This window comes from Ambystoma mexicanum, chromosome 10, assembly GCF_040938575.1.
Source record: "Ambystoma mexicanum isolate Mex_15411 chromosome 10, UKY_AmexF1_1, whole genome shotgun sequence".
Classification (NCBI taxonomy): Eukaryota; Metazoa; Chordata; class Amphibia; order Caudata; family Ambystomatidae; genus Ambystoma; species Ambystoma mexicanum.
The window spans coordinates 1,995,375-2,019,690 of NC_090932.1; the positions used below are offsets into that span (position 1 = coordinate 1,995,375).

General features: G+C 42.7%; 1 protein-coding gene across 2 annotated transcripts in view; it reads right to left on the reverse strand.

The window, feature by feature from the left end:
- Positions 1-740: 740 nt before the first annotated feature.
- LOC138491093 (zinc finger protein 271-like) overlaps positions 741-24,316 on the reverse strand; it is a 231,783-nt gene continuing 208,207 nt past the window's right edge. For both annotated transcript variants that reach the window (XM_069617405.1, XM_069617404.1), the window contains exon 3: positions 741-7,293. In XM_069617405.1, coding sequence (XP_069473506.1) covers positions 6,194-7,293 — 1,100 coding nt within the window. In that variant the 3' untranslated portion in view covers positions 741-6,193. The remainder of the gene's footprint in view (positions 7,294-24,316) is intronic.

Genomic DNA, 24,316 nt, shown 5'->3' on the forward strand with positions numbered 1-24,316 from the left:
AGGCTGTCATCTTCCCCCAACCAAGTGTTCAGGTAAGTGCTTACCTGCGTCCCCTTCCTTCGCAGCCCCATTTTCACATATTTTCCCCCCTCCAATCCCCGCCCAACTTACCTTGCACAGCCTGGTCTATTAGCGGTTCATTCTAGCTATGCCCTGCCCTGTCTATTGCTCTGGCACAGACTTAATATGCAGGTGCATGTGTAGCTGAGACCAGGGTAAGTTCTCCCCAGGAACTGAAGACCATGAGAAGAGGCCTGAACAAGAGATAAGTGGGGGAAGACACTCAAAACCCAAGGACTGACGAGAAGGATTCATGTATTCTCTTCCAGGAACGGACATTGATGGATGAATTCCAGACTGAGACTTTACTGTTGAACCTAAGATGATGAAAGTCATTTTTAGTCTACCTTTTTCTCCAGGTGGCCCCTCCTTATAATGATTGCAAATGAAGTCTTGTTCTTAAGCTGCACCTTTATTTGTCTAACGTGCATAGATATTGTTCTTACTTAGCTCTGTGTTACCGAGTACATATCCCGGGTGAGATTCCAAGGGCATACCACCGGCTTTACATACCTGCAGATTACAATCAGCCAATGTTTACCTCCACACAACAGTTTCAGGTAAAAATTGGAATAAGAACCCAAAACATTTTTCATGTTTTTTATCTTTACAAAATGGATGAGTAAGCACTTCCTTTCAATACAGAGAAAAAAGATGTTTGAAATACCTTCTCACACCACTTTTGTAGCTTTATATGTTTATTTATGTATAGGATTAATAACCCACCGGTCACATCATAAACAGCTTCATAACTGATGCTTTCCTGTGCATCATTCCTACAACCAATACATTCTAACATTCTAGTATCCTGGCTTCCCAGTACATTCTACATTCCATACCTATAGCCCATCTGTACATATGAATAACAATGTAAAACAGAACACCATTGAATTACTAATGACTTACACAATAAAATACTACACACCTCCCTTCTTTACAGTGACTGAAAACAATAAGTGTAACATATGTACAGCAAAATATACACTTGATGTAGAAGTATTCAGTTGAAAGTAACTTGGATAAACAATTCAGTACATGATGGAGATGTACAGAATAACATGAGATACAATTTCAACTTACATAATCTTTCAGATACAATGGTCTTGTACATATACGTTTATTGCGATCATTCTTACAAACTTGAATGTCTCTATTTTGTTCCACTTCCTTTCCAACCTTTACTTGTCTTTTCCCATCATTCTCTTGTTTTGAGCATTTTAAATACTCTATTGAGATGCCACACTCTCCCATCTGATACCTTTATGGCACCATGAAATCTTTTAACTGTTTGAATGGGATCAGACCATTTGATCAAACCTCTGGCATTGACCCCTGGGAGTTTTATTTTCACCCAATCTCAAACTTTAATTTGGGACTCCCTAACTGCATTTCTCACATTATACCGCTCGTTATTATATACCTGCCTCTGCAACACTTTTCTGCTCACTTCTTCACAATCAACATTCTTAACACATGCTCTGCCACAACCTGGTATTGGGTTTCATACCCCTTAATATCTCAAATGGTGAAACCCCCATAGTGGAATGTCGTATAAATCTATGAGCAACTATGGTATCTTCTACTGCCTTTTTCCAATCGGTATTGTCACTTAATGCACACCTAATTCTGTTCTTAATAACCTTATTGAATCTTTCTACGATTCCATAAGTCTGGGATGATATATAGAGATTGTCCTGTGTTCAACTCCATTCTCCTTAAGAAACAAACTCATCTCTTGTGACACCAATTGTACAACGTTGTCAGTGATAATCATGGTTGGATATCCCTCACGTTTGAAAATTGTATCCAAAAATGCTATCACATCTTTCGAGCAAATGTTTTGCACCCACTCAATTTCTGCCCACCTGGACAACATGTCTATGAGTACCATGCAATATTTCAAATTGCCCCAACTTCTTACAGGACCTACAATATCTAATCCAACACAATCCCACTGCATAGTGGGAATTGAGGTTCTAGTCATCAGAATCTGCCTGGTTACATAGCCCTTAGCTGAGTCTTCACAGGTACAACAATCACAAGTGAGTCTTTCCACTTCCAGATGAACAGCAGGCCACCAGAAATCCTGTCCAACTCTCGGCTTAGTTTTGGTCGTCCCTTGATGTCCCTCATGAGCTATGTGTAATATCTTCTTCCTCAGTCCTTCAGGAGGAAATAGAGTTCCATTCCTCAACACCAAATCATCATGTAAATGTCACTCATCAAATACATGTCTCACTGCATCCGGCAATGCACCTTTCCTGATCTCACTACCCTTCAATTCCCTCACTTTAGTGAGAGTTGCATCTAGATTCATTCCCGTCAGCCATTCCTCCTCAGATGGAATATCTCGGCATATACTCAAAATGTGTTCCTCATCATTACTCTGCTGCTCATCATCCACGCTTTCAACCACATTGGTTAATCTCGACAATCAGCTGATTTGTTTTTTACTCCTTGCACAAATTCAACATTAACATTGTATTCTTGTAGAGTTGCCACCCATTTCCTAATTCTGGATGACGTCTTGTCAAGTCCCTTAGTAGTGAGAATTTCCTCAAGGGGTTTGTGGTCAGACCTAACCAGAAACTTAGTTCCCCATATAAATGATCTACATTTTTCAACAGCCCATATTACAGCTAACAACTCCTTTTGAATTGTGGAATAGTTTGTCTCAGCTTGTTTTAGCACTCTTGACACAAACGCAATGAGAAACTCACTTCTGCCATCTATTTGCAACAAAACAGCACCAAGACCGTGATTACTGGCATGACTTGTAATAATACTAATATTGTTTGGATTGAAAACTTTAAGAGTAGGCGCAGCATTCAAATCTAACTTGATATTGTTGAACTCATTTTCACATAACTCATTCCAATCAAATCTCTTTTTTAACTAACTTCCTCATTTGAAATGTCTTACTGGCTAGTTCAGGAATAAACTTTGCGTAATACTCAGCCATCCCTAAAAATGAAATAAGTTTCTCTTTATTTTCTGGATAGGAAAATTCAGGATGTTATTAACTAAGGTCTAATTCCCTTTTCTGATATTTCATGACCCAAATAAGATATGGTAGATCTATTGAACTTACATTTATCTTTACTCAAGGCAAGTCCAGCATCTTTAAATATATCTAATACCTTGTATAATCTATCATCATGTTCCATTTGATCTTTACCATAAATCAGGACATCATCCTGAAAACACAAAATTCCTTGCATTTGATTAAAAAGATGATACATCACACGTTGGAACACCAATGCCGCAGATACAAGGCCAAAACGCATCCTTTTGCACCGAAAACAAACCTTCACTTGTAATGAATGCTGTAATATCTCTTGACATAGGATGTAACATTATTTGGTGGCAAGCTGACCTTAGATCTAATGTACTCATAATCTTAGCATTTCCAATGGTACCTAACATTTCAGCTGTATTTGGTAATGGCTGCCTATCAGGAATCACACATTTATTGACACATCTAAGGTCTATGCACAATCTCAATTTTCCATTTGGTTTGTACACTATCACCAAAGGGGACACCCATTCTGAAGTCTATTCTCTCAATCACACCATCACTAAGCAATCTTTCAAGTTCTTCCTTTACAGCTGACTTAACATTCAATGGAACTGGTCTCAATTTTGGTACTACAGGTATTGCATCATGCATCAATCTAATTTTGTGAGAAAAATCTTTTAACACACCCAGTTGTTCTCTAAATACTATATGATCATCAAAAGTCTTTAAATGTGCTGCTACTAGTGCCTGATCCACCGCATAAACGGATTCCTCTGCAGCCACATCCAACGTAATCTTCAATCTAGCCCGGTGACACCAGCTTAGTAGTGGTTGCATTCCTTTCACTGTAACATATACTTTTCCTTTTGCTGACCTGTCCTTAAATATAATTTCTGCCCAAAACCACCCAATAAGATCAATTTGCTTTCCTCCATACGCCACTGGGTTAATGTCGATCACATTTAGGTTTACACTGGTTCCAAATATTTTCTCAAACATATAGTTGGGCAATAGGGTATATTTTACACCAGAATCAATTACCATTTTCAGTTTCTTACCATTTAAATCTATCATAGCCATGGGAGTTTCCTTGTCAGCATCATCATCATTATTGTTCTCACAATGAACAACCTCTTCCACCGAAAAGGTACATTCTTCAGAACTTTCACATAGTTCTTCCAAAAAATGTATGTTTTCCTTTTTAGTTTTACAAAACTTAGTGAGATGCCCTATCCTATTACATCTCTTGCATAACTCCTTTATAGCTGAGCACTTATCACTTGAAGCTAAATGAAACAGGCTATGGCACCTGTAACATCGACGTTTGTTATATTCTTCTCCTTTGTCTATATATATATTTCTTCTTCACGTTCATTATTTCTTTCTTGATAAAACCTTTTTTCTTTGTATAGTCATTTCCCTGTATAGCCATTACATCATTTCTCCTTTCAAGTTCTTTCACACACTTATTGGTATGCTCCACCTCGTTTGCAACTCTAATTACTTCTTCTAAAGAAGGATTTCCTTTTGCCCAAAGAGCTTCTCTTATTTTGCTATCTTTGCATTGAACTTTGAACTAATCACAAAGTCTTTCATTAAGTGTAATCCCAAAATCACAGGATGTGGCCAAACCTTGCAAAGCAGTGATATATTGCTCAACAGTTTTATTCTCTTCTTGCTTTCTCTTGCCAAAATGATATAGTTCTAGAAAGATGCTGACTGTTTTGTCATAATGGCGATCTAAAATTTTGATAAATTTTTCATATTCAGTAAGACCAAAAGCATCTTCTTCAGAAAGTGCAGGTACATTCTCAAATTGTTCTTGGCCATAATTACCCAAACAATGTATCAACAGGCATGTTTTTCTTTCATTAGAAAAGTTCAATCCATGGGCAGCAAGAACATAATGATTGAATCTTTTTTCCATCGCTTCCATGGAATGTTTGGCTCACCCTTTGTATTCATGAAATAATCGGGAGGTGGTATACCTTGCATAGTGACTAGTTAGGTTTCTTTACTTGGAAGAATTATTTTTCAGTACATATATCTTGATGTTTGTTATTATAGCTCACTTCATATACCTTTGTGTATATTATGTCCAATTGTTTCAGCAGTTCTGATTTAAAATTGTTCACTTTATTATTGCGATTGTTGTTTCCTTATCACCTTTATTTCTTGTAGAAGGTGTTAATCTTAATATGTTCCTTTTATTCTTGCATTGTAATTATATGGGCTACAGCACATTTTAAATGTCATTTTTCATTTGCAGCATGTTTTTCAATCCATACATTGTTGCGAGTTCTGTTTGCTGCCAATGGATTGTATAGCTGTTCGATGTATCACATATGAATAACAATGTAAAACAGAACACCATTGAATTACTAATGACTTACACAATAAAATACTATGTTCTTTGGAAGGGAGTGAAAAGTGAGCATCTCTGATGTGCACCTTCTCACCACCTGCACTATTTGATGCATGAAAGGCTCAGCTCCAGTGCATTGAATAGACAATGTACCACTGCAGGTCATGTCACATTTCAAAGCTCTTGAAATAGAGGGAAATGGAAAAGAAACAATATTTCTGAAACGTAGGATTCTGATGCAATGAATTACCTCTGTTGGTATTTCAGTAGAAATGCTGCCGCTAACACAGACTGCCATTTCGTGCGTCTGAAGCAAAGTGCACAGACTGGGTCTCCCGTCCTGTGTTATCACTACTGCTGGAAAAGGCAATTCACCAGGCTCCTGGTGCATGTGCCCAATAAAGGAGCTGTGGGAATAAGCTCCAGGCTTAGGATCTCTAAAGGACTTTAGAACCCGCCATAGGCCCTGGTGGGCCCAGGGGAAGCAGTGTATGGGATAAGAAATAGCCTCCTAAATCTCACTGCATTGCCAATTATGGATAGCACCTGGGAGGAACACTCTTCTTGGACACAGACTGGCACAGGAATAGAATAAGCAAAATGTAGAGAAGAGATGGAGATATATAACAAAAATCCTTGCACGATGACGCAGGAAAAACCAGAGGGAGCGAAAACCGAATGGTTATGGATAGGGGGTAATTTGTTGCCAAAGCAAAATGCATTTCTTTTGCTGCCCTCCAAATAGACCACTATGGGTTCTTGCCTGATGCGCCATCATGTTTTGCATGTGTTAGCATGTGTTTCTTATGAGCACCCCAATAACGAAAGCATTGCTCACATTCAGAACATTTATAAGGGTTTTCTCCTGTATGTGTTCTGTGATGCATGACAAGACCTGATCTATTGGTGAATGATTTTGGACATTCAGAGCATTGATATGGTTTCTCCCCTGAATGTATCCTTTGGTGACTCACAAGGGTTTCCGCTTTACTTAAGTATTTCTCACATTCAGTGCACTGATAAGGTGTGGGCTTCTGTGTCACCACTGGATGTGTCAGAATGTCTCTGCTATGACTAAAGTTCTTTTCCATTTCCACATGCATTTTCTGGTGCTTTTTTAAAAATTCCATCCGCGCGAAACTCTGCTTACAACACGTACATTGGTAAGGCCTCTCTTTTGTATGTGTTCTCTCGTGTTTGGTAAGAGTGTCCTTGCGACTGAAATGATTTCCACATTCAGTGCATCTATATGGTCTCTCGCCTGTATGTACTCTATGATGTACAAGGAGATCTCTTTTTGTGCTAAATTTGTTCTCACACTCGGTACATGGAAAAGGTCTTTCGCCTCTATGTGTTCGTTGGTGTTCAAGTAAACTTGCCTTACGGTTGAAGCGTTTCATACACTGTGTACATTTATATGGCTTTTCCCTTGTATGAGTTCTCTGGTGACAAGTAAGAGCATGACGATCTCGAAAGCTTTTCTCACATTCAGAGCACTGATATGGCTTTACTCCTGTGTGATTTCTCTGGTGCCTAATAAGAAAGCGTTTTTTAGTGTAGCCTTTTTCACATTCAGTGCACTGATATGGCTTTACTCCTTTGTGGGTTCCCTGGCCACCTGAAGTTCCTTCATGCACATTATTAAGTACTGAATCCTTGAGGTCATGATCGCTGTTTGTTGTCTTCTCTGACTCCTTTTGCTGATTTTGAATGCCTGAATGTACTCCCTTCTCAGAACATTGGAATTCCTTCAGTTTTGCGTTTGACGATGAATTGCCGCTCTGGGCCACTGTTTCAGTACATCTTGCAGAATTTCCACATTTTCCTTCTCTCTTCTCTGTTTGACGGCCTGTTGGATTAAATGAGAATCCTGTGATTAGTTCTATACGTGTCTATAGATATGAAATAAGCTGTAAAATATAAGCATGTATGGTACAAGAAGAAACCCTTGGGAGTGTTTGGTAGGATATTCTACAAATACCAAAACACGCACAGTTAATACATTCACACAGACCACGCATGTCTTGCTTCACTGAACCTTCATTTGGACCTTTGCAAGGATCCTGATCTAGGCGCGGCTGCCAGGGTCCTGATCTAGGCACTGCTGCCAGGAACCTAATCTAGGTGCTGCTGCCAGGAACCTAATCTAGGTGCTGCTGCCAGGAACCTGATCTAGGTGCTGCTGCCAGGATCCTGATCTAGGCGCTGCTGCCAGGATCCTGATCTAGGCGCTGCTGCCAGGATCCTGATCTAGGCGCGGCTGTCAGGGTCCTGATCTAGGTGCTGCTGCCAGGGTCCTGATCTAGGTGCTGCTGCCAGGGTCCTGATCTAGGTGCTGCTGCCAGGAACCTGATCTAGGCGCTGCTGCCAGGATCCTGATCTAGGCGCTGGATCCTGATCTAGGCGCTGGATCCTGATCTAGGCACTTCTGCCAGGATCCTGATCTAGGCACTTCTGCCAGGATCCTGATCTAGGCACTTCTGCCGGGATCCTGATCTAGGCACTTCTGCCGGGATCCTGATCTAGGCACTTCTGCCGGGATCCTGATCTAGGCACTTCTGCCAGGATCCTGAACTAGGTGCTGCTGCCAGGATCCTGAACTAGGTGCTGCTGCCAGGATCCTGATCTAGGCGCTGCTGCCAGGAACCGGATACGTTCAGTGAATAATGACACAAACATCATCACAAGAGCACCTGCATTAATAACGAGGCTGAGGAATACATCACGTCTTCATTTAAAAACACTGAATTAATATAATCAAAACACAAATGACATCTGGGCCTTGATTGGAATCGTATGTTGGACCTGAAAACGTTTTTAAGATATTTTCTAGCAATATAAAACTAAGCCATATTCACATGCTATTTATTTCAAATAACACAATTTGGAAACAGTATTAGCACCTTATCGAATATGAATTTTAGGGCATACAAGTTTTAGTATTTTTATACTTAATATGATAATATGCAAACCTAAATAGCAATATAAAGTGCATCATTGTGGGAAGAGTTGCATTCGGTTTAGAGTTTATGAATTCAAAGTAAACAAAAAGAAAGCTTAATAAGAGTAAATAGTTAAACACATGAACCCTTCACTGCTGAACTATTTGTAATATTTGTCACGTTCTGCTTTGGTGATATGTTTCACGGAGCGCTCAATAAAACATGCGCAAACCCAAAGTGATTTATACAGACTGCTTTACTCCTCTTCTGCCCCCACCCATAATCCTATATACTTCCGTTTGGGGTGTGACCCTAACTTTACATAACTCTACTGGGCTGCATATATGGACATTACAGTCTCCCCCTTATTTAACAATCAACCAGCATAGCTACCCTATCTCTTCAATCCATCTTCTAGGGCGCTTCACTACTCTATGAGGTCAACTGTCCTTAGGCCCATGACCTTCACTCACAGCTGATTCCTCATGAGGGGACAATTCCTCATCACCTGTTTACCCCGATTCCTCAGGTGTATCCTCGTGTTGTGCCTCTCCTTCTCCACTCTGATGAGGGAGTGGTGGTAACTTTTGAAGAACGATGCATTTCCTGTGACCCTTTTGTCACATCTCTCAGCTGTTGTCATGGACCCGTTTCTATCTGTCACTGTTATCATTGACCCGTTGCTATCTGTCACCATTGCAGGCCTACGGTTGAATGGTGGGGTTCCGTTCTGCTGCATTGATTGTCTTACTAGTACCATGTCACCTACATGAATGTCGGAGTTACGTGCCTTTCTTCTCCTGTCAGCATGATCCTTCCTTTTCTCTTTTGCTTCCTCATCACATCTTCATAGTTCCCTTTTCCCCTGTCCCTCGCTATGCTCTTGGGGCAATCTCTTACGCACCGGAGCTGCCGCACAGCGCCACATCCCACGACAACGCGCCCTCAGCTGCGACAGATCGGGGTAAGAATCCTCTCACTGAACCTGTGCTCACTAGGGCAGCTCATCTTTTTGACAATATACTTACCCTATTTGTTTATATCCTCCTACAGACAGCATCCAATCAGGGTTCCATAAACAGATTTAAGACGGATTGTGCATTCAATACTGACTAGGCTACATCGAGACAAGCACGTTGTGTTCCAAATGATCACTAGAAATTAGGTATTTGTTCCCAGTCACTCCTACTATTCCCTACATTTTCAATTTAGCTCCATGGTTACCATAGTGAGCCAATTGTTTCTTTGCTTCTTTTACCAACCGAACAGAGCAAGCAATCTTGTAAGAATAGATTTAACGAAAGTTGGACTCATGCTACTTTCTTCAACACAAATTGTTAAACAGCAAGTATTGTTCAATACACTGACACAAATTCTTTGTTTATATTGTAGATGATTTTGGAGTTTGAAGAATAATCACTTAATTGAATGAATTGAACACTTATTTGCTCCTGATGAAGGGGTATATATTTTCCCGAAACGCGTTGACTGTATTGTTGAATATATTTTGGTTTATAAAAAAATATAATTTGTCAAAATATAGTTTATTTACATAAAAATCATGCATTGCTTACTTGATCGTATATCAGCATGATAACCACTGACATCAATCAAATGACCACACATTTTGTGAATTTACCAGTATTAAGGGTGTGCGGGGGGGGGGGGGTGTCTGTAAATTGTGGACACTGTCTTTTTACAATTAGTCTGACGATTTATAGTGTCAGAGTCATTTATTTCTCCCCTGCACCCTAGAATTTTCTAACCTCATCTACTCTTTTTACAAATCACCACTAATCCCATGAATTAAGGTGTGCGTTAGCCTATCTTTGTTGCAAGGACCATTATCAAGAACAGTATTGCAACACATGAAGACATATGTGCACACTGCGTACACAAGGAAGAAGTTATACAAAAGATTAGCCATTTTAGAGTTATGGAAGATGTATCAGGAAGAAAAAGAGGACCCGCCCGAGGAGGAGTGGACCCTTAATCAGCATGAAGAAGAGGGCACAGAGCCCTCAGCTCCTCTTACACTGCCTGAAGACAAAGGCGCAACTGAAGAAGAGCAGCGGTTTTATCCCCTATAGGAATTAAAAGCAGAAGCGGGGTATAGTAATCCAATATATGCACCCCCCACGTATAGTAGTGAAAATAATATGGAAGAAAGCAAGATCAAAGAAAGCACACATAGGTCTGGAAATGATAAATATGAGAAGTGTAACAAAAGAAAGAATACATTAACAGAGAAAGAAGAGATTAAGAGACAAAAAGAAGGAAAAGAGAACCAGCGAAGAGCTCTAATAAAGAGCGAATGGATGGGAGGACAGATATTACTTAAGTTAGACAGGAAGGCAAAGCAAACCTATGGGTCGTCTAGATTACAGACCCGAAGATGCCGACCCTTTATTTTTGTATCCAAAATACACAAGGGCTTTACAGAACTACCTGAAGTTAGGCCTATCATGGGTGGGATTGGATGGGTTACAGAAGCAATCTCACAATATCTTGATGAAGTATTCCAACCTTTTGTAACCAGAATTTCATATTTAAGAGATAGCGCACAGGTTTTGCAATTTCTACAAAACTTAGTATGGCAAGCAAATTTCTGTCTGGCAACCCTAGATGTTACGGCGTTATATTCCAATATCAGTCATGACTTAACGATTCAGGCCATAGACTATATGTTTCGTAACTCATCTGTTTCCTACAATCACCATATCCAAATGATCAAGTCTTTTCTCAAATGTGCCTTATCTAACAATGCTTGCCTATTCAACAATGTTTACTATCTGCAACAAAAAGGAGCTGCCATGGGTGCCAAATTTGCACCATTCTTGGCGAATCTCTTCATCTCACATTATGAGGAAACCCATATACTGAACCAACCAGAATGTAAAGACAAACTTATTTGTTGGAAAAGGTACATTGATGATATGTTGATTATCTGGCAAGGTACAACAAATATCGTTTGATGAATTTGTTACTTATGCGAATCACAATAACTTTGGCATTACTCTGTCTGGACACTCCAGCCCCACTACAATTACCTTTCTGGATCTTGAAATCTTTGTAGAAAACAATAATTTACAAACTAGGACATTTAGAAAACCGACAACAGTTAATGCCATACTGCACGCAGGAGCTGTCATCAGAGATCCACTATACTTAATATTCCTGGGGGTGAATTCTACAGGGCAAGAAGAAATTGATCCAAAGATATTGACTTTGATGCAGAGCGTACACAATTGATTGAGCGTTTCAAGCAAAGAGGTTATCCACCCCCCACAGTACGTAAAGCATCTCATAAATACTGGCTTTCAAAACAAGCAGACTTACTTAAAAAAAAAAACCCCTATTGAGAGCAAAGTCAGACACATTTCAATGATCACGCAATACTCCAGAGACGCACCAACTCTGTCTAAATTAGTCTCTAAATATTGGCATATTTTACATTTGGACCCAGACCTCACATCCTATATTATAGAGAAGCCCAAATGGACCTTCACTAAAACTAATACTCTGCGTAACAAACGTAGTCCTTCCTTTTTGGATCCTTCTAAGACTCTGACACCGGCCATACGGTTGAAGAAACCAGTTGGCTTTTTCAAATGTTGGCAACTGCAACCAGTGCCAATATGCCCATCGAAATTGCCATGAATTTGTTGACAGCATAGGCACCAAAATTGAAATCAAAGATTTCATCAATTGCAAAACAAAATTTTTGGTCTATGTGATATGTGTTTGTAACAAGTTATATATAGGGAGTACTATTAGACAGCTTAGAATACGTATTAGAGAACATCTTACAAGTCTGAACAAAACAGACGCTTATTTGCCCCGGGGGTCACATTGGCAGTCAGAACATCAATGGGCCAATAAAGCAGATATCCTCTTCATAGGTCTAATTAAAGCCAAGAGTGGCAAACGTGGTGGCAATCTTTGTATTAAATTCGGACAACTGGAATCTAAGCTTATTTGCCATATGCACTGTGCCAGCACAGGCCTTAACACAGACCATGAAATGCATGTCTTTTTATAAAGACGGGCGACTTCGTCTTTCTTCTTCTTTCTCCATGCTAACACTGTCGCTAACCAATGATTGGCCCTAAATACAGACTGCATAATGCATATGTCTCTGTAAAGATTGTGGATTTTTCTTTTCCCTTTTTCTTTTTGTTCAAATCAACACAGTTTGTGATAACTTCAATAGTATTGTGCTAATGGACTAGAAGCCAAGCATCTTGTTGTTGAAGTAGTGCAGGAGTTACTACATGATCATCCTAACTTTCTAATTTGGCCCCAGGAGTGTATATATGTATGAAAGTTGCCTCTCCATGCTACTCTCCTTTTCTTCTTTGCCCCTCTCATCATGTGATATGCGCATTACTAAGAGTTCTTTAACTGAGTAGCAACCAGGTTTTTCACTGTTGAATTCAGCTGGATTCAGCAAGATATACCCCGGTCACGGCAGACGCTAGGCCAATATGGACGGGCAGGTGATTTTAGAAGCAATCTGAAAGTTCTTCGTCCACCAGATACCCCCCTCCAGCGGTAGTGGAATGAGCGGTTGCGCGGCCTAGCGCAGGCTGTGCCACACCTACCGCTCCCTGGCACGGCAGTTGTAGGTTGGGTTTCTTGCTGTTTCTCCAAAATAACACAAGGTGCAGAACCCCTTTCCGCTTGCTTGCTTTGTTTTCGGGCTTGGAAATGGCTTCGTGTTAACACGCGTTTACAAAATCCTTTAGTAACATGTGCCAGGTCAGTGAGGGCTCTGTGCAAAAGTTGAGTGCTCACTGGTCTGCTTTATGGCACCCGTGTTCAGACGATCGTAAACCCCAGGCAGATGGAAGTGTTTCGGAAGCAGACCGTAATGTGTTTCAGTTATGTAGAATATAAAATGTCTACGTTTTTGGGAATAATCGTCTTGCTTTTTTAAGAAACCGGGTCCGTTTTGACGGTTTCGTGAAACAAGCAGACCATGCAACAAGCTAGGAAAATGTACATCAAACGCACTGCGGGTAGATCTCGCGAGAAAGGTATGACGCAATAGCATGCATACACGGAACTTAAAACATAATGTTTTAACATGTAACTGCATTCACTGGCAATTTGCCCTATGTTCAGTTCTTGTATGAGATTTGCTTTCTTGTCTCACTGGTTAGTTGCTCTTTTGGTCCTTCGCCCTTCTAGTCATTGGCTGTTTTGTGTATTTTTGGGGGGTTTTTTGTTCCCCTTTATTTGGCAAGTGACTCAGTCACCTATGAGAAGTAACCAGTGTCTTTTATTTTGGTGTTGCTGCCTAGAGTATTTTCATTTATTGCATGTATATGGCTCCTATACACAACGTTTCCAGGTGCCACAAGCCAAAGGGTACAAGGGCAAGAAAACAATAACCGTCCTACTAGGCCTTGTGGCATTTGGATTGTGGAAGTGCAAAGGGTTATGGGGGGACGGAGTATGGAGGCCCATGGAGTGTGTAGGGGGCAGGTGGAGCCTGGAGGGCAAGTGCCAGTATATGATGGGGCTTACCTGCTAGTGCTGGGAAGGGGGTGGACCAGACTGGGGGGGATTGTTGCCTCCCAACCAGCGAGGCTGATCGTGGAGGGGGCCTGGAGAGTAAGTGTTGGGTAGGGTTGGTGATGAGACAGGTTGGGTGAGGGGGGGGCCTGATGCCCTGTAAGACTAATGAGGGGCCACGCTACTAGTCACATCTGACAGGGGGGGGGGGGGTTTGCGCTGCTTTCTGGAACTTGTGGAGAGCTCCAATGCATACTGGTGTGGTGTCCATGCAATCCAACTTTGACCACGTGATGGGGACCACTGGCACTGCTCTGGGCAGCCTTCCATTCCCCAACCTTCCGTTTTAGCCTGTCTGCTCTATTGCAAAAGGGGCCCAGCCAAAGGCCCAACTGCTAGGCTGGTTCCCCATTGCACGTATGTGATGTAGAACTTCAGGCTAGACTGCCCTTTTAGGGGTGGGGCCAAGCCTGATTTGCGTATGGCCTTTCTGTAATGGTTTGCTAGGTGGCTGATAGTAAACCCCCCAGCCATCACCTTTCCACGGACTGATGTGCCCCTTCCAATTTGTCAAAAAGATTGAATTGAAATCTGACCTCAAGGTGAACCTTTCCAGAGGAGTAAACTATTGGCTATTGTCAATTTTCATACCAATCAGAATTTGACAAGGTGCTAACCAATGCATCAACGTTTGGGCCATTGAAATATTGTGCCAGTGCCCAAATACATGATTGGAATTGGATAAAATGCTTATTAGGGTATTTATTGAGCGCAGGCATAGCTTTGGAAGCAACAGTGCGCTTTGCAATCATAGGGGAGGAGTAAGGCTGGGCAGCAGAGAAACAAGTGGGGATTTAACGGGAGAGGTGCAATATAGTCGGCACTGGAGCTACAAGTAACCGGCGGGGTGGAGGGGGGAGAAACAGTGGGGATCAGGTTACCCATTCTCAGTTAAAGTGGGGAGCAGACAGTGTATGGGCCTTGTTCTTAGGGTGGAGACGTCCCTTGAAGAGGGCCTTGAGCTCCTCCCTGAACTATTAATGTTACTTGCCAGCATGGAATTGTGCTTCTGATGTGATGCATAGTTTGCTTTGTTGGTTTGTAGTTCATGTTGAATGTCCAGCTGCATTGTAAAGAAGAATGGTGCCACCGTTGACCTGCCTTTACGGTGTCAGTGGGTGGCTTGAAGGGATGTCCTGGACAACTGACTAGTATCTACGGGCACGAAATTTGTGCCATAACAGTATCACTTGATGTGCCATCAAATAACATCCCTTGTGGTGTAACAAGACCTAAAAGCTGGAAAAATATTTTGAGCAAATGCCAGCAGCTCTGATCTTCAGCTAAAGATTGCCCCCACTTCATCTGTATAGTAACCAGTTAAGCTCAAATAACATTGTAGCGCTATGTTGCATGAATGAAAAATCAAAGCCCCGGAATACAACGGATGCAACCCTAAAATCTATTTTACAGCACCATACTTTTAGCCTTTTGGCATGACTATCTTGTGTACGTGATTTAGTTTCCCCGTTACATTCCACTAATGGACATGGAAATCAAACCTTTTTGAATGCCAGGTTAGTAGCCCTGAAGTGGCCTGTTTGTTAATGTAAGCGGTTTTGAAGGGGGCTCTTCTCTGGGTATTAGGATATTAGTACCTGCGTAGAATCTCAGAAATGTCCCATCGTGGCCAATAAACCTACACGTAGAAGATCCTGCTAACAAAAAAATGTCATGTTCTATGGGTCTGCAGTCCTGTACAATGTCATCCTGGCTGTGACTTGGGCAATGCTGGTAAATTGTAAGATGCCCACTTGTTACAGAAAGCTTTAGTGTAGCTTACTTGGACAACCCTGCTAAGTATATTCTTAATGCATGAACCTTACATCAGGGACCTCAGAGAAAACTGGTCGAAATTGCAATTCATAGAGCATGAGCTGTGAAGTAGCTCAGGTGTGGTGTCAGGATTTTACTATGACCAGTAGCGATGCAGGAGGTGTTAAATTCCAGTCTCAAATGGAGGGCCTGGCCTGTGGCATACAACCAAAAATGCACACCTTGAGCCCCTTTCAATGGCCGTCTTGCTCCATCTTGGGAGCTCTCTCTTTCTGTAGAATCCATGGTCTCTGGCCATGTTGCTTTGCATGTATTCACTTTTGACATTCTTTCAACGCTTAGCCTTTTGTCTTTACGTTTTTGTTTTCCGTCAGTTAGAATCTTACGGCTGCCTAATTTACTACTTAAACAGCGACTGCATATGTTACTAGGTGGTTAATCTGTGACTGTCCCTTTCTCCACTTGCACATTTAAACTTCTCTGCCTCTGCTGTAGAATGAGGCCATAATATGCAGCATGCAACAAACCCCCCTTCTCCATGAGAAACACTCTGTCCGGTACATATTACTATTCTTAACATGTCATGCAGAGGTGTTAATGTACCTCTTTCCCATGAGGAGTTAATGCTAGCTGTAATGTATGTTGCACCATTTGGAGGAGGAGCCAAAAGTAGCTCATGCTTGACTAATGTACATTTATCCAATATTCAAAAATTCATACACCATTTTCAACCCTGAAAAAAACATTAAACATTCATTTTCTTAAGTTACATAATCATAATATAGCAAATCAATAAATTACTCCACTAACCAGTTAAAATCCTAGGAGCTTAATTCTAAACAATTAAAATGTAATTGGATCTACATGAGTGCACGGCGCAAAATTTTGAATCCGGAAATGCTCGAAAAATCTCACTGCGCAGTGATCACATAGATCACTTACTCCAACATTCCCCTAACCCTCCCCCTTAGCTATTCAGCAGCACACTTGTGTGTGCCGCCAACTCCCCTCTATACCTGCAGCGTCAGTTCCCTCTCGATGTTCAGAGTTCAGGGTGGCCACCCAAAAAAGCAGGCTTCTAATGTAAATCTGAATGGTCCTTGTTTATTGCTCCACTTTCTCTACCTTGAAAGTGGTACTTGTGCCTTAACGTTTTGCCAAGTTAAAGTCCTCTCTCTACTCTTTTCACGCCTTTCACCTGCCATTAAAATGGACAAAACATTACAATTGAAATGTGGAGAAGGCATAAACGTGTAGGTGGAATTGGGTTCAGCTGAACAGAGGCTCGCCCAGGTGCAGTTGTGGCACTCAAATTGTTTGGCAATCTAAAGAGTTGAGAAACTGAGTCAGGGCAACTTATTTCAGTTGGGGTGTAGGGGGGGTTCAAGACGCAGTGCAGAAAAGGAAATGTAAAATAGCACTTGGGGCAGGAACTCCTTACTACAACCAAGTAAAATGAAAAATTCGTGTGGCAGAATAATTCAATAAAATGCATAGCTCATGATTGGCAGCAAAGAACAAATGTAATTTTATCGTGGGTTTCATGCACAGATTGGTTTGGTCACTCTCCTCCACCTCACATTGCCTCATCTCTGGTTCGTGCAACCTCGACACACAAACACTTGCAACTTTGGAGTCCCCAGTACACCTGACCACACCGTTGCACCACAGCTGCCTTTGCTAGCCTTCTCTTTGACAACTAATCTCCAACCTCATACCCAATTCTTGGTTGCATTCCCTACAACCTACCCAGATCATTCCGACTTGTACCACTCCCTTTCTGAGTTCCTTCAGATCTACAAATCTCTTGATGGTCTTGCTCTTCAATGCCTGCCTCGTATCTATCTACTCGTTGTCTTTTTCCTTTGTTACTTTACACACTGCGTCACTATCGCATGCTTTTGCTTTCTCCCTACTCTGCCCACTCCAGTGCAACCTGCTGCCTGTCACAATTGAATATTTCCTGTTAAACATCCTCCCTCCCCCAAGTTAATGTCACCTTGTGTTTTTTGTTGCTGGTCTGCTTCTCAGTTTCAGGTTGTGAAGTAGGAGGACCTTTCTGGGAATGAACATCTGCTAATGTGATGGTCTAAATCTTTTCAAAATTATGATTCTACAAATTCAAAATGCTTTTTGTTAGGCAGGTGATGGTTTTTCTTTTAACGTAACAATTATAAAGGATTTACTAAAATCTAGCACACAATGCTCCAGATAAGATTTTGAGGTTTTGTACGCATGATTTTTGAAATGCAATCTTTTTTTTAAAAAATATGTTTATTTTTGAACAAGGCAGGAAAACATTACATTCACTTGTGGTCCACCTTTAGTATGCATTATTACACGAGAGTATTGCTCCCCCCCTCCCTGAGTTCATCCCGTAGTTCATTCCCCTTCTTCCCGCTCCTGTCCCTGTGGGGTGGGCCAGCTCTCTAGGACCCTCCTGGCAGCTGGGGTTTGTATGTTAATGCTGGAAAGTCTCGATCAAATTCGAGGGCCGGGTTCCAAATGTTCTGGAAGCGGTGGAGAAGGCCTGCCCTGGCCGCGGTCACCTTCTCCACGATGAGTACATCCCAGTTTCACCCACCGCAAGGGCAGGAATCGGTGGAGGAACAGGCCCTCCACCGATTTCCATGTGCTGGCTACCACTATTCTACCCGCCAACAGGCATTGGGACAACAGTTTAGCCTTGGGGCTTGTGCGTGAATAAATCCCCGGGAGTGGGGCGCCCAAGAGAATAGGTTCGGGCTCTAGAGGGAGTGTTATGTGCGTGATTTCTGCAATAACCGCCAGGCATTATTTCCAGAAGTTCTGGGCCTTGGGACAAGTCCACCACATGTGGAAAAAGGCTCCTACTTGGCCACATTGTCTCCAGCAGGCCGGGTTCAATGAATGATCCACGTGGTGCAGTCTTAAAGGGGTAGTACCAGCGAAGTAAGATTTTGTGGGCGCATTCTCTATTTGTCACACAGGTGGATGCTGATTGGGTGCGGGTCCAGATGTCCACCCAGGCTTGGTCCTCTATGGGGTGTCCCAGGTCCGCTTCCCATTGTGCCATGGCCCGGGATTTGGAGGTGAGAAAGTCTTTTTGGAGCAGCTTATATAATGTTGAGCTCTTACCTCAGAGTCGAAGGTCTTTGAGAGTAAGTTCCAAGGGTGTGGGAAGGCGGGTTGCTGCTTGGCGTATCTGTGAGTGGGAGCACCAGTGATTCTTGAAGGTGAAAGCTCTCCTTACATTGTTCGTAAGAGTGGTTGTCCTTCCTCGAAGAGTTGCCCTAGGGTCTCCAATCCGCCCGCAATCCAGTTTTTGAAGTTTTTGGGAGCTGTTCCCGGGGAAAAGGCAGGGTTCAGGAAGAACGGGGATGAGGGGTTAAGTCCCCTTGGGATTTTCTTCTGCTTCAGCATCTTGTCCCATATGGCAACAGTGTGCCTGGTAGTCAGTAATAGTTCCTGCCATGGTCGTCTGGTCGCCGGTGGGATGTGGGGAAGGAAGCATAGGGAAGGGCTAGGCGCGATTGTTCCATGTCCACCCATCTAGGGCGATTATTAACTGTTTGCCATGCTTGGGTGCACGGTAGTTGGGCTGCTATCTGATATTTCTGGAGGTCTGGGACCCCAGGCAGCCAAGTTTTGCATTCCCCATTATCAAGTCTCTTGGAATTCTGGGTTTGTTCCCCCTCCAGATGAATTGCAGCATTTTCCTCTGTAGGTTCTGAAGTGCAGGGGTCGGGATCATCACTGGGAGGGATGAGCATGTATACAGAAATCTTGGAAGCAGGTTCATTTTACATGCTGTGATCCTGCCCATCAGGGAGATCTCTTGGGATGCCCAGCGCTTCAGGTCGGTCTCCAGTTCTTGGAAGAGCGGGGGGAAGTTCATGCGGTAGGCATCTGTCGGTTTAGCTGGAATCCGGACCCCCAAGTAGTTGATAGACTTTGTATTCCATTGGATCGGGCACATTGGAATTAGATCTTCACGCTCTCTCGGTGTAATCCTTATTCCCAGCGTTGCTGATTTATTGAAGTTAATAGTGAAGCCCGTGACCCCTCCATAGTTGTTTAGTTTGGCGAAGGCGTGTGCCAAGGAACTGCAGGGGTCAGTGATAGTTAAAAGGACATTGTCCGCGTAGAGGGCCAGTTTATGGTGTGAGGGCCCTACCTGGAGCCCCTTAAATGAGTGGTTCAGTCTAATCCGTTGGACGAAGGGCTCCATGATCAAAGCAAATAGGAGTGGGGACAGAGGGCATCCCTGTCTTGTTCCGCAGGTCAGCGTGATGGGGGGTCGAGAGATTGCCATTGATTCTAAGTTGGGTTCTGGGTGCTTTGTAGTTGGCTAGAATCATCGTGTGGAATTCCAGCCCAAATCCAAATGACTCTAGGGTAAGCCTCATAAATGTCCAATCCACCTTATCAAACGCCTTGGTTGCGTCCAGTGCCATGAGTGCCATCCCTCTTTCTCCACGTGTGGCTAGATCCACCAAGTTCCGAGCTCTGCGAATATTGTCCGCCGTAGATCGATTCTTCAGAAAGCCGCATTGGTCGGGCTGAATTATATCTAGGAGGATGTGAGTTAGTCGAGTCGCCAGAATTTCAGAGTAGATATTAGCGTCAATTTATAGGAGGGCGATGGGTCTATAGGAGGCTGGACATCTCGGGTCGTCTCCAGGTTTGGGGAGTAGGATGGTGATTGACTCTTGCATGGAGGGGGTTATCACGCCGGTCTCTCTAAAGGAGTTGAACAGTTGTACCAGAGGGGCGAATAGTTGGTGCTTGAAAACCCTGTAGAACCTGGTTGTGTAGCCATCTGGGCCTGGCGCATGAGATTTAAGCGATTTTATAGCTTCATCTACCTCCTCAGTGGAGATTGGTGCGTGCAGGAGGTCTCGCGTGGAGTCCGGGATTCGGGGGGAGTGCTGCTTTGCAAAGATATTCCTTTTGTTCGCTCATGTCCCGTGGTGGAGCGGTCATTATCTGTTGCAGATGTTCAGCTGCTAGGCGTTGTTTGTCTTGTTCTGCGTATTGGACTCGACCATGTGTTCCGGAGCCCAATAATCGTGTTTAGTTTTGCTTTGGCTAGCTTGGCCACCAGTAACTTATTCACTTTATTGTTTTTGGCGTAATAGAATTGCTTGGCCTTGGCCATTTGGTGTGCTGTGTGTTCGGCATAGTGGGCCTCAATCTTCTTCCGTGCCGTGCGAATGGCTTGTTGGGTTCTCGGGGACTATCCTTTTTCTTTGAGTTTGTTCCGCTTTTCGGAGGTCGTCTTCAAGGGCCGAGCGGGTTTGACGCCTGGCTTTGTGGAAGGTAACTCCCCGTGCTATCAACTCCCCCCCTCACGACCGCTTTCATAGCGTCCCAGGTGTTGGCGGGTGATGGATTCTATATTGATAGAACGAATGATATTTGTGAATAGAATTGATCACATATATGGATCGAACGGGTGGATGGAAAGGATGAAGTATGAAGATGTTATGGGCGAAATATGTGGACGGAGTGCATAAAACAACTTAGAATACACGGAACGGTACGCGTGAAATATGTTGGATGGAGTGCATAAAACAACTTAGAATACACAAAACGGATCTGAGTAAATAGAGCGGATTTGGGGCGGACAGGAGTGTGAATGGCGGACAGGAGTGCGAATGGAGAGTGCATGCGTGGGGCAGACAGGAGTGCATGCGTGGAGCAGACAGGAGTGCATGCGTGGGGCAGACAGGAGTGCATGCGTGGGGCAGACAGGAGTGCATGCGTGGGGCAGACAGGAGTGCATGCGTGGGGCAGACTGGAGTGCATGCGTGGGGCAGAGCGGACTGGAGTGTGTGGAGCAGACTAGGTTGCATGGAGTGGATAGGAGTGCATGGAACGAACTGGAGCACATAGAATTGCATGACATGTGTAGTATAGTTTGGAATGCACGGAGCGTTTGAAAGAGCATATAACCCATCATATCACACCACCACGCTTACTCTCTTCTTTACACCATCACTCAACTAGAACGCAGAGATACTATGACACCATTCGGTATAACTGCTCTCATACCAACATCCGCCGCACACTCCCCATCATTCTAAGTAAACACTGCTGGTTACACACCCCCAGCCAGGCGTTCTCCTACGGCCTAACGCAGCTACATTCGGTCTGGATAAATCCTGCCAGAACGAACACATACTCCTGATCTCTCAACTGAACTCACCACACCTACCGCTAAGAAGCAGCTATTACACGAATACCACACCAGCTGCACACATACCCGGTGCTCACACGCACCTTTGAATCTCTCTACTCTCTCTACTGATCTGAACTTCGGTTTTCAAGGGCGTTCAACCTACCAGCGCCTTCAGACCATACCAATGGTATATAAGGCGCTATATAAATTCAAAATAACATAACATTCCCAGCCATGGTGCATATCCAAATTCCCCAATATGGCCTCAGTAACATATATGTATGGTAGCTGCTCCCTCTTGTCATTCGGTTTTGCTATATTATTTAAGACTCATTATTGGGGAGATGCCGTGGAAACATTCAATATTGCCTTTGGCCTTGGTTACACTTACAATCACCCACTAACCCACCCCTATCAATTTACTCCATCACTTGTTTACAGTAGTTATTATGAATGGTGCTGTTTCCTCACAGTAGCATTCTATAGTTTACAATCCGATATTTCGTTTCATATGCTTTTAGCCTTAACATGGCCTTGTTAAATACATACTTTCAACAGTCCGCTGTTGGCATACTTTACTTCTTACCTCCGATCAGGCTCTAGTTTATTTACTTATGATAGTGTTGCGTGCGCGGCGCATGCGTGGGGACACTGTACAGAGCTTCTCATTATTTTACACCTCGCGCTCACAGGCAGCCCCACTCCCAGATATCCATTTCTAATACGATCATTGTTTTTTTTCTGGATGTCAACCTACTTCCACTACTATAAATTGCTTCATACACTCTAGCAGTATCATCTACCATTTAGTTACGGGGTAAGTCTTTTTTGACTCTTTTTTAAATTTTATTTTTGCCCTATGCCTCTAGTCCATTGTTGATTACAAATAGCATCCTTTTGCCTCCTTTTTGATAAGGTTAATCTTTTTTCTCTCAAGCTGGCCTTGTAATCTTCCTAAACTCAGCCATCCCTCTACAGTATGCCGATGTGCATTCCTGGATATTCCTGGATATTTGGTACGCCTGCCACATACTCACTTTATTTTCTATCACTCCACTCACTATTGGCTTCACCGTTAAGGTTAATACTACATGGGTGACGTATTGCATTTAAGTTGATCACCACTGGCCCTTCACTCTCACTAGATAGCATCAATGCATATTTGCCAGCATATGAGATGTTCCCACTTGCATCATCTGACTCCGATTTGCCACGTTTCCCGTGATTTTCTAGCACCTACGGTACTATATACATTGTCAAGTAATGAGCTGTTCAAATTGGACTATGGTGCTCACCAATACTGTTTGAATGTATTTCTTTGTTTGGATGTTTACCGCCACGACTACATTTGGCATCATTTGAATCACTGAAACAACTGAATCATGGTATGGAACCCTATGTTGCTCACTTTATGATGATATGGCATACTTTTGCTATTTCTTTTCTTTTTTACTGCTTGATGTATTTATTTCATAATGCCATGTGATTCCAATGGCACTTATGTTTATATTGTTTCTAATTTTTTGAACATGTTCTCATTTTTGTTTTATTATATCACTTCTGACTATTTGTACAGTCTTGACAACGACCGTGAGGGTCGAAACACGTGTCGGCTGGTTCCACTTAATATATGATATGGACATAAACTTCATTTGCTTTACTATATTATTTGATGTGCAAGACTATATTATTTCAGGATTTGCGCGTTGGACTTTCCTGCATATTGTAATTTGTATATTTTAGACAGGAAGGGTTTCAATGACATTAGAGAAAGAGAAGAGAAATGAACAGGAAAAGAAAGAGCAAGAAAGGGCACGCAAAGAATAGCAGGGAGAGGAAGCCAATGGGAGAAGGTATGAAGAGCAGGAGAACGAGAGGAAACAAAACCAAGAACAAAGAAGATATAAAGAGCAATCAAAGAAAAAAGAAGGGATAGAGAAGAAAAGAGACATGAGGAAAAGGAAGCACAAAGACTGAAAGAGAAAAGGTCACAGAGGAGAAGGGAAGAAGAATTGAAGAGAGCAAGAAGGAAACAGGAAGAAGATAGAATGAAAAGGGAAGCAAGAACATAAGAAGAAGAGAATGATGAAAGAAGCAAGAAGGAGAGAGGAAGAAGAGAGAATGACGAGGGAAGCTAGGCGAAGGAGAAATAAGAAGAAGAAGTAGGGAACAAAGGGATGGGGAAATAGATGATCTTGCTTGTTGACAGCTGCGTAATACCAGTCGAAGATCACAAATTATGGGAAGACAAGAGAATGTTGCAAGCATCCGTAGCGAGCTGCACAAGATACCCAGAATACCAACATGGGCCGATGAGAATGAGGCGGAAGGTATAGGAAAAAGGATTGAGGAACTATATAGACAGATGAGGGAACAATACGGGTACGGACTAAAGGGCGTATCGAAGAATC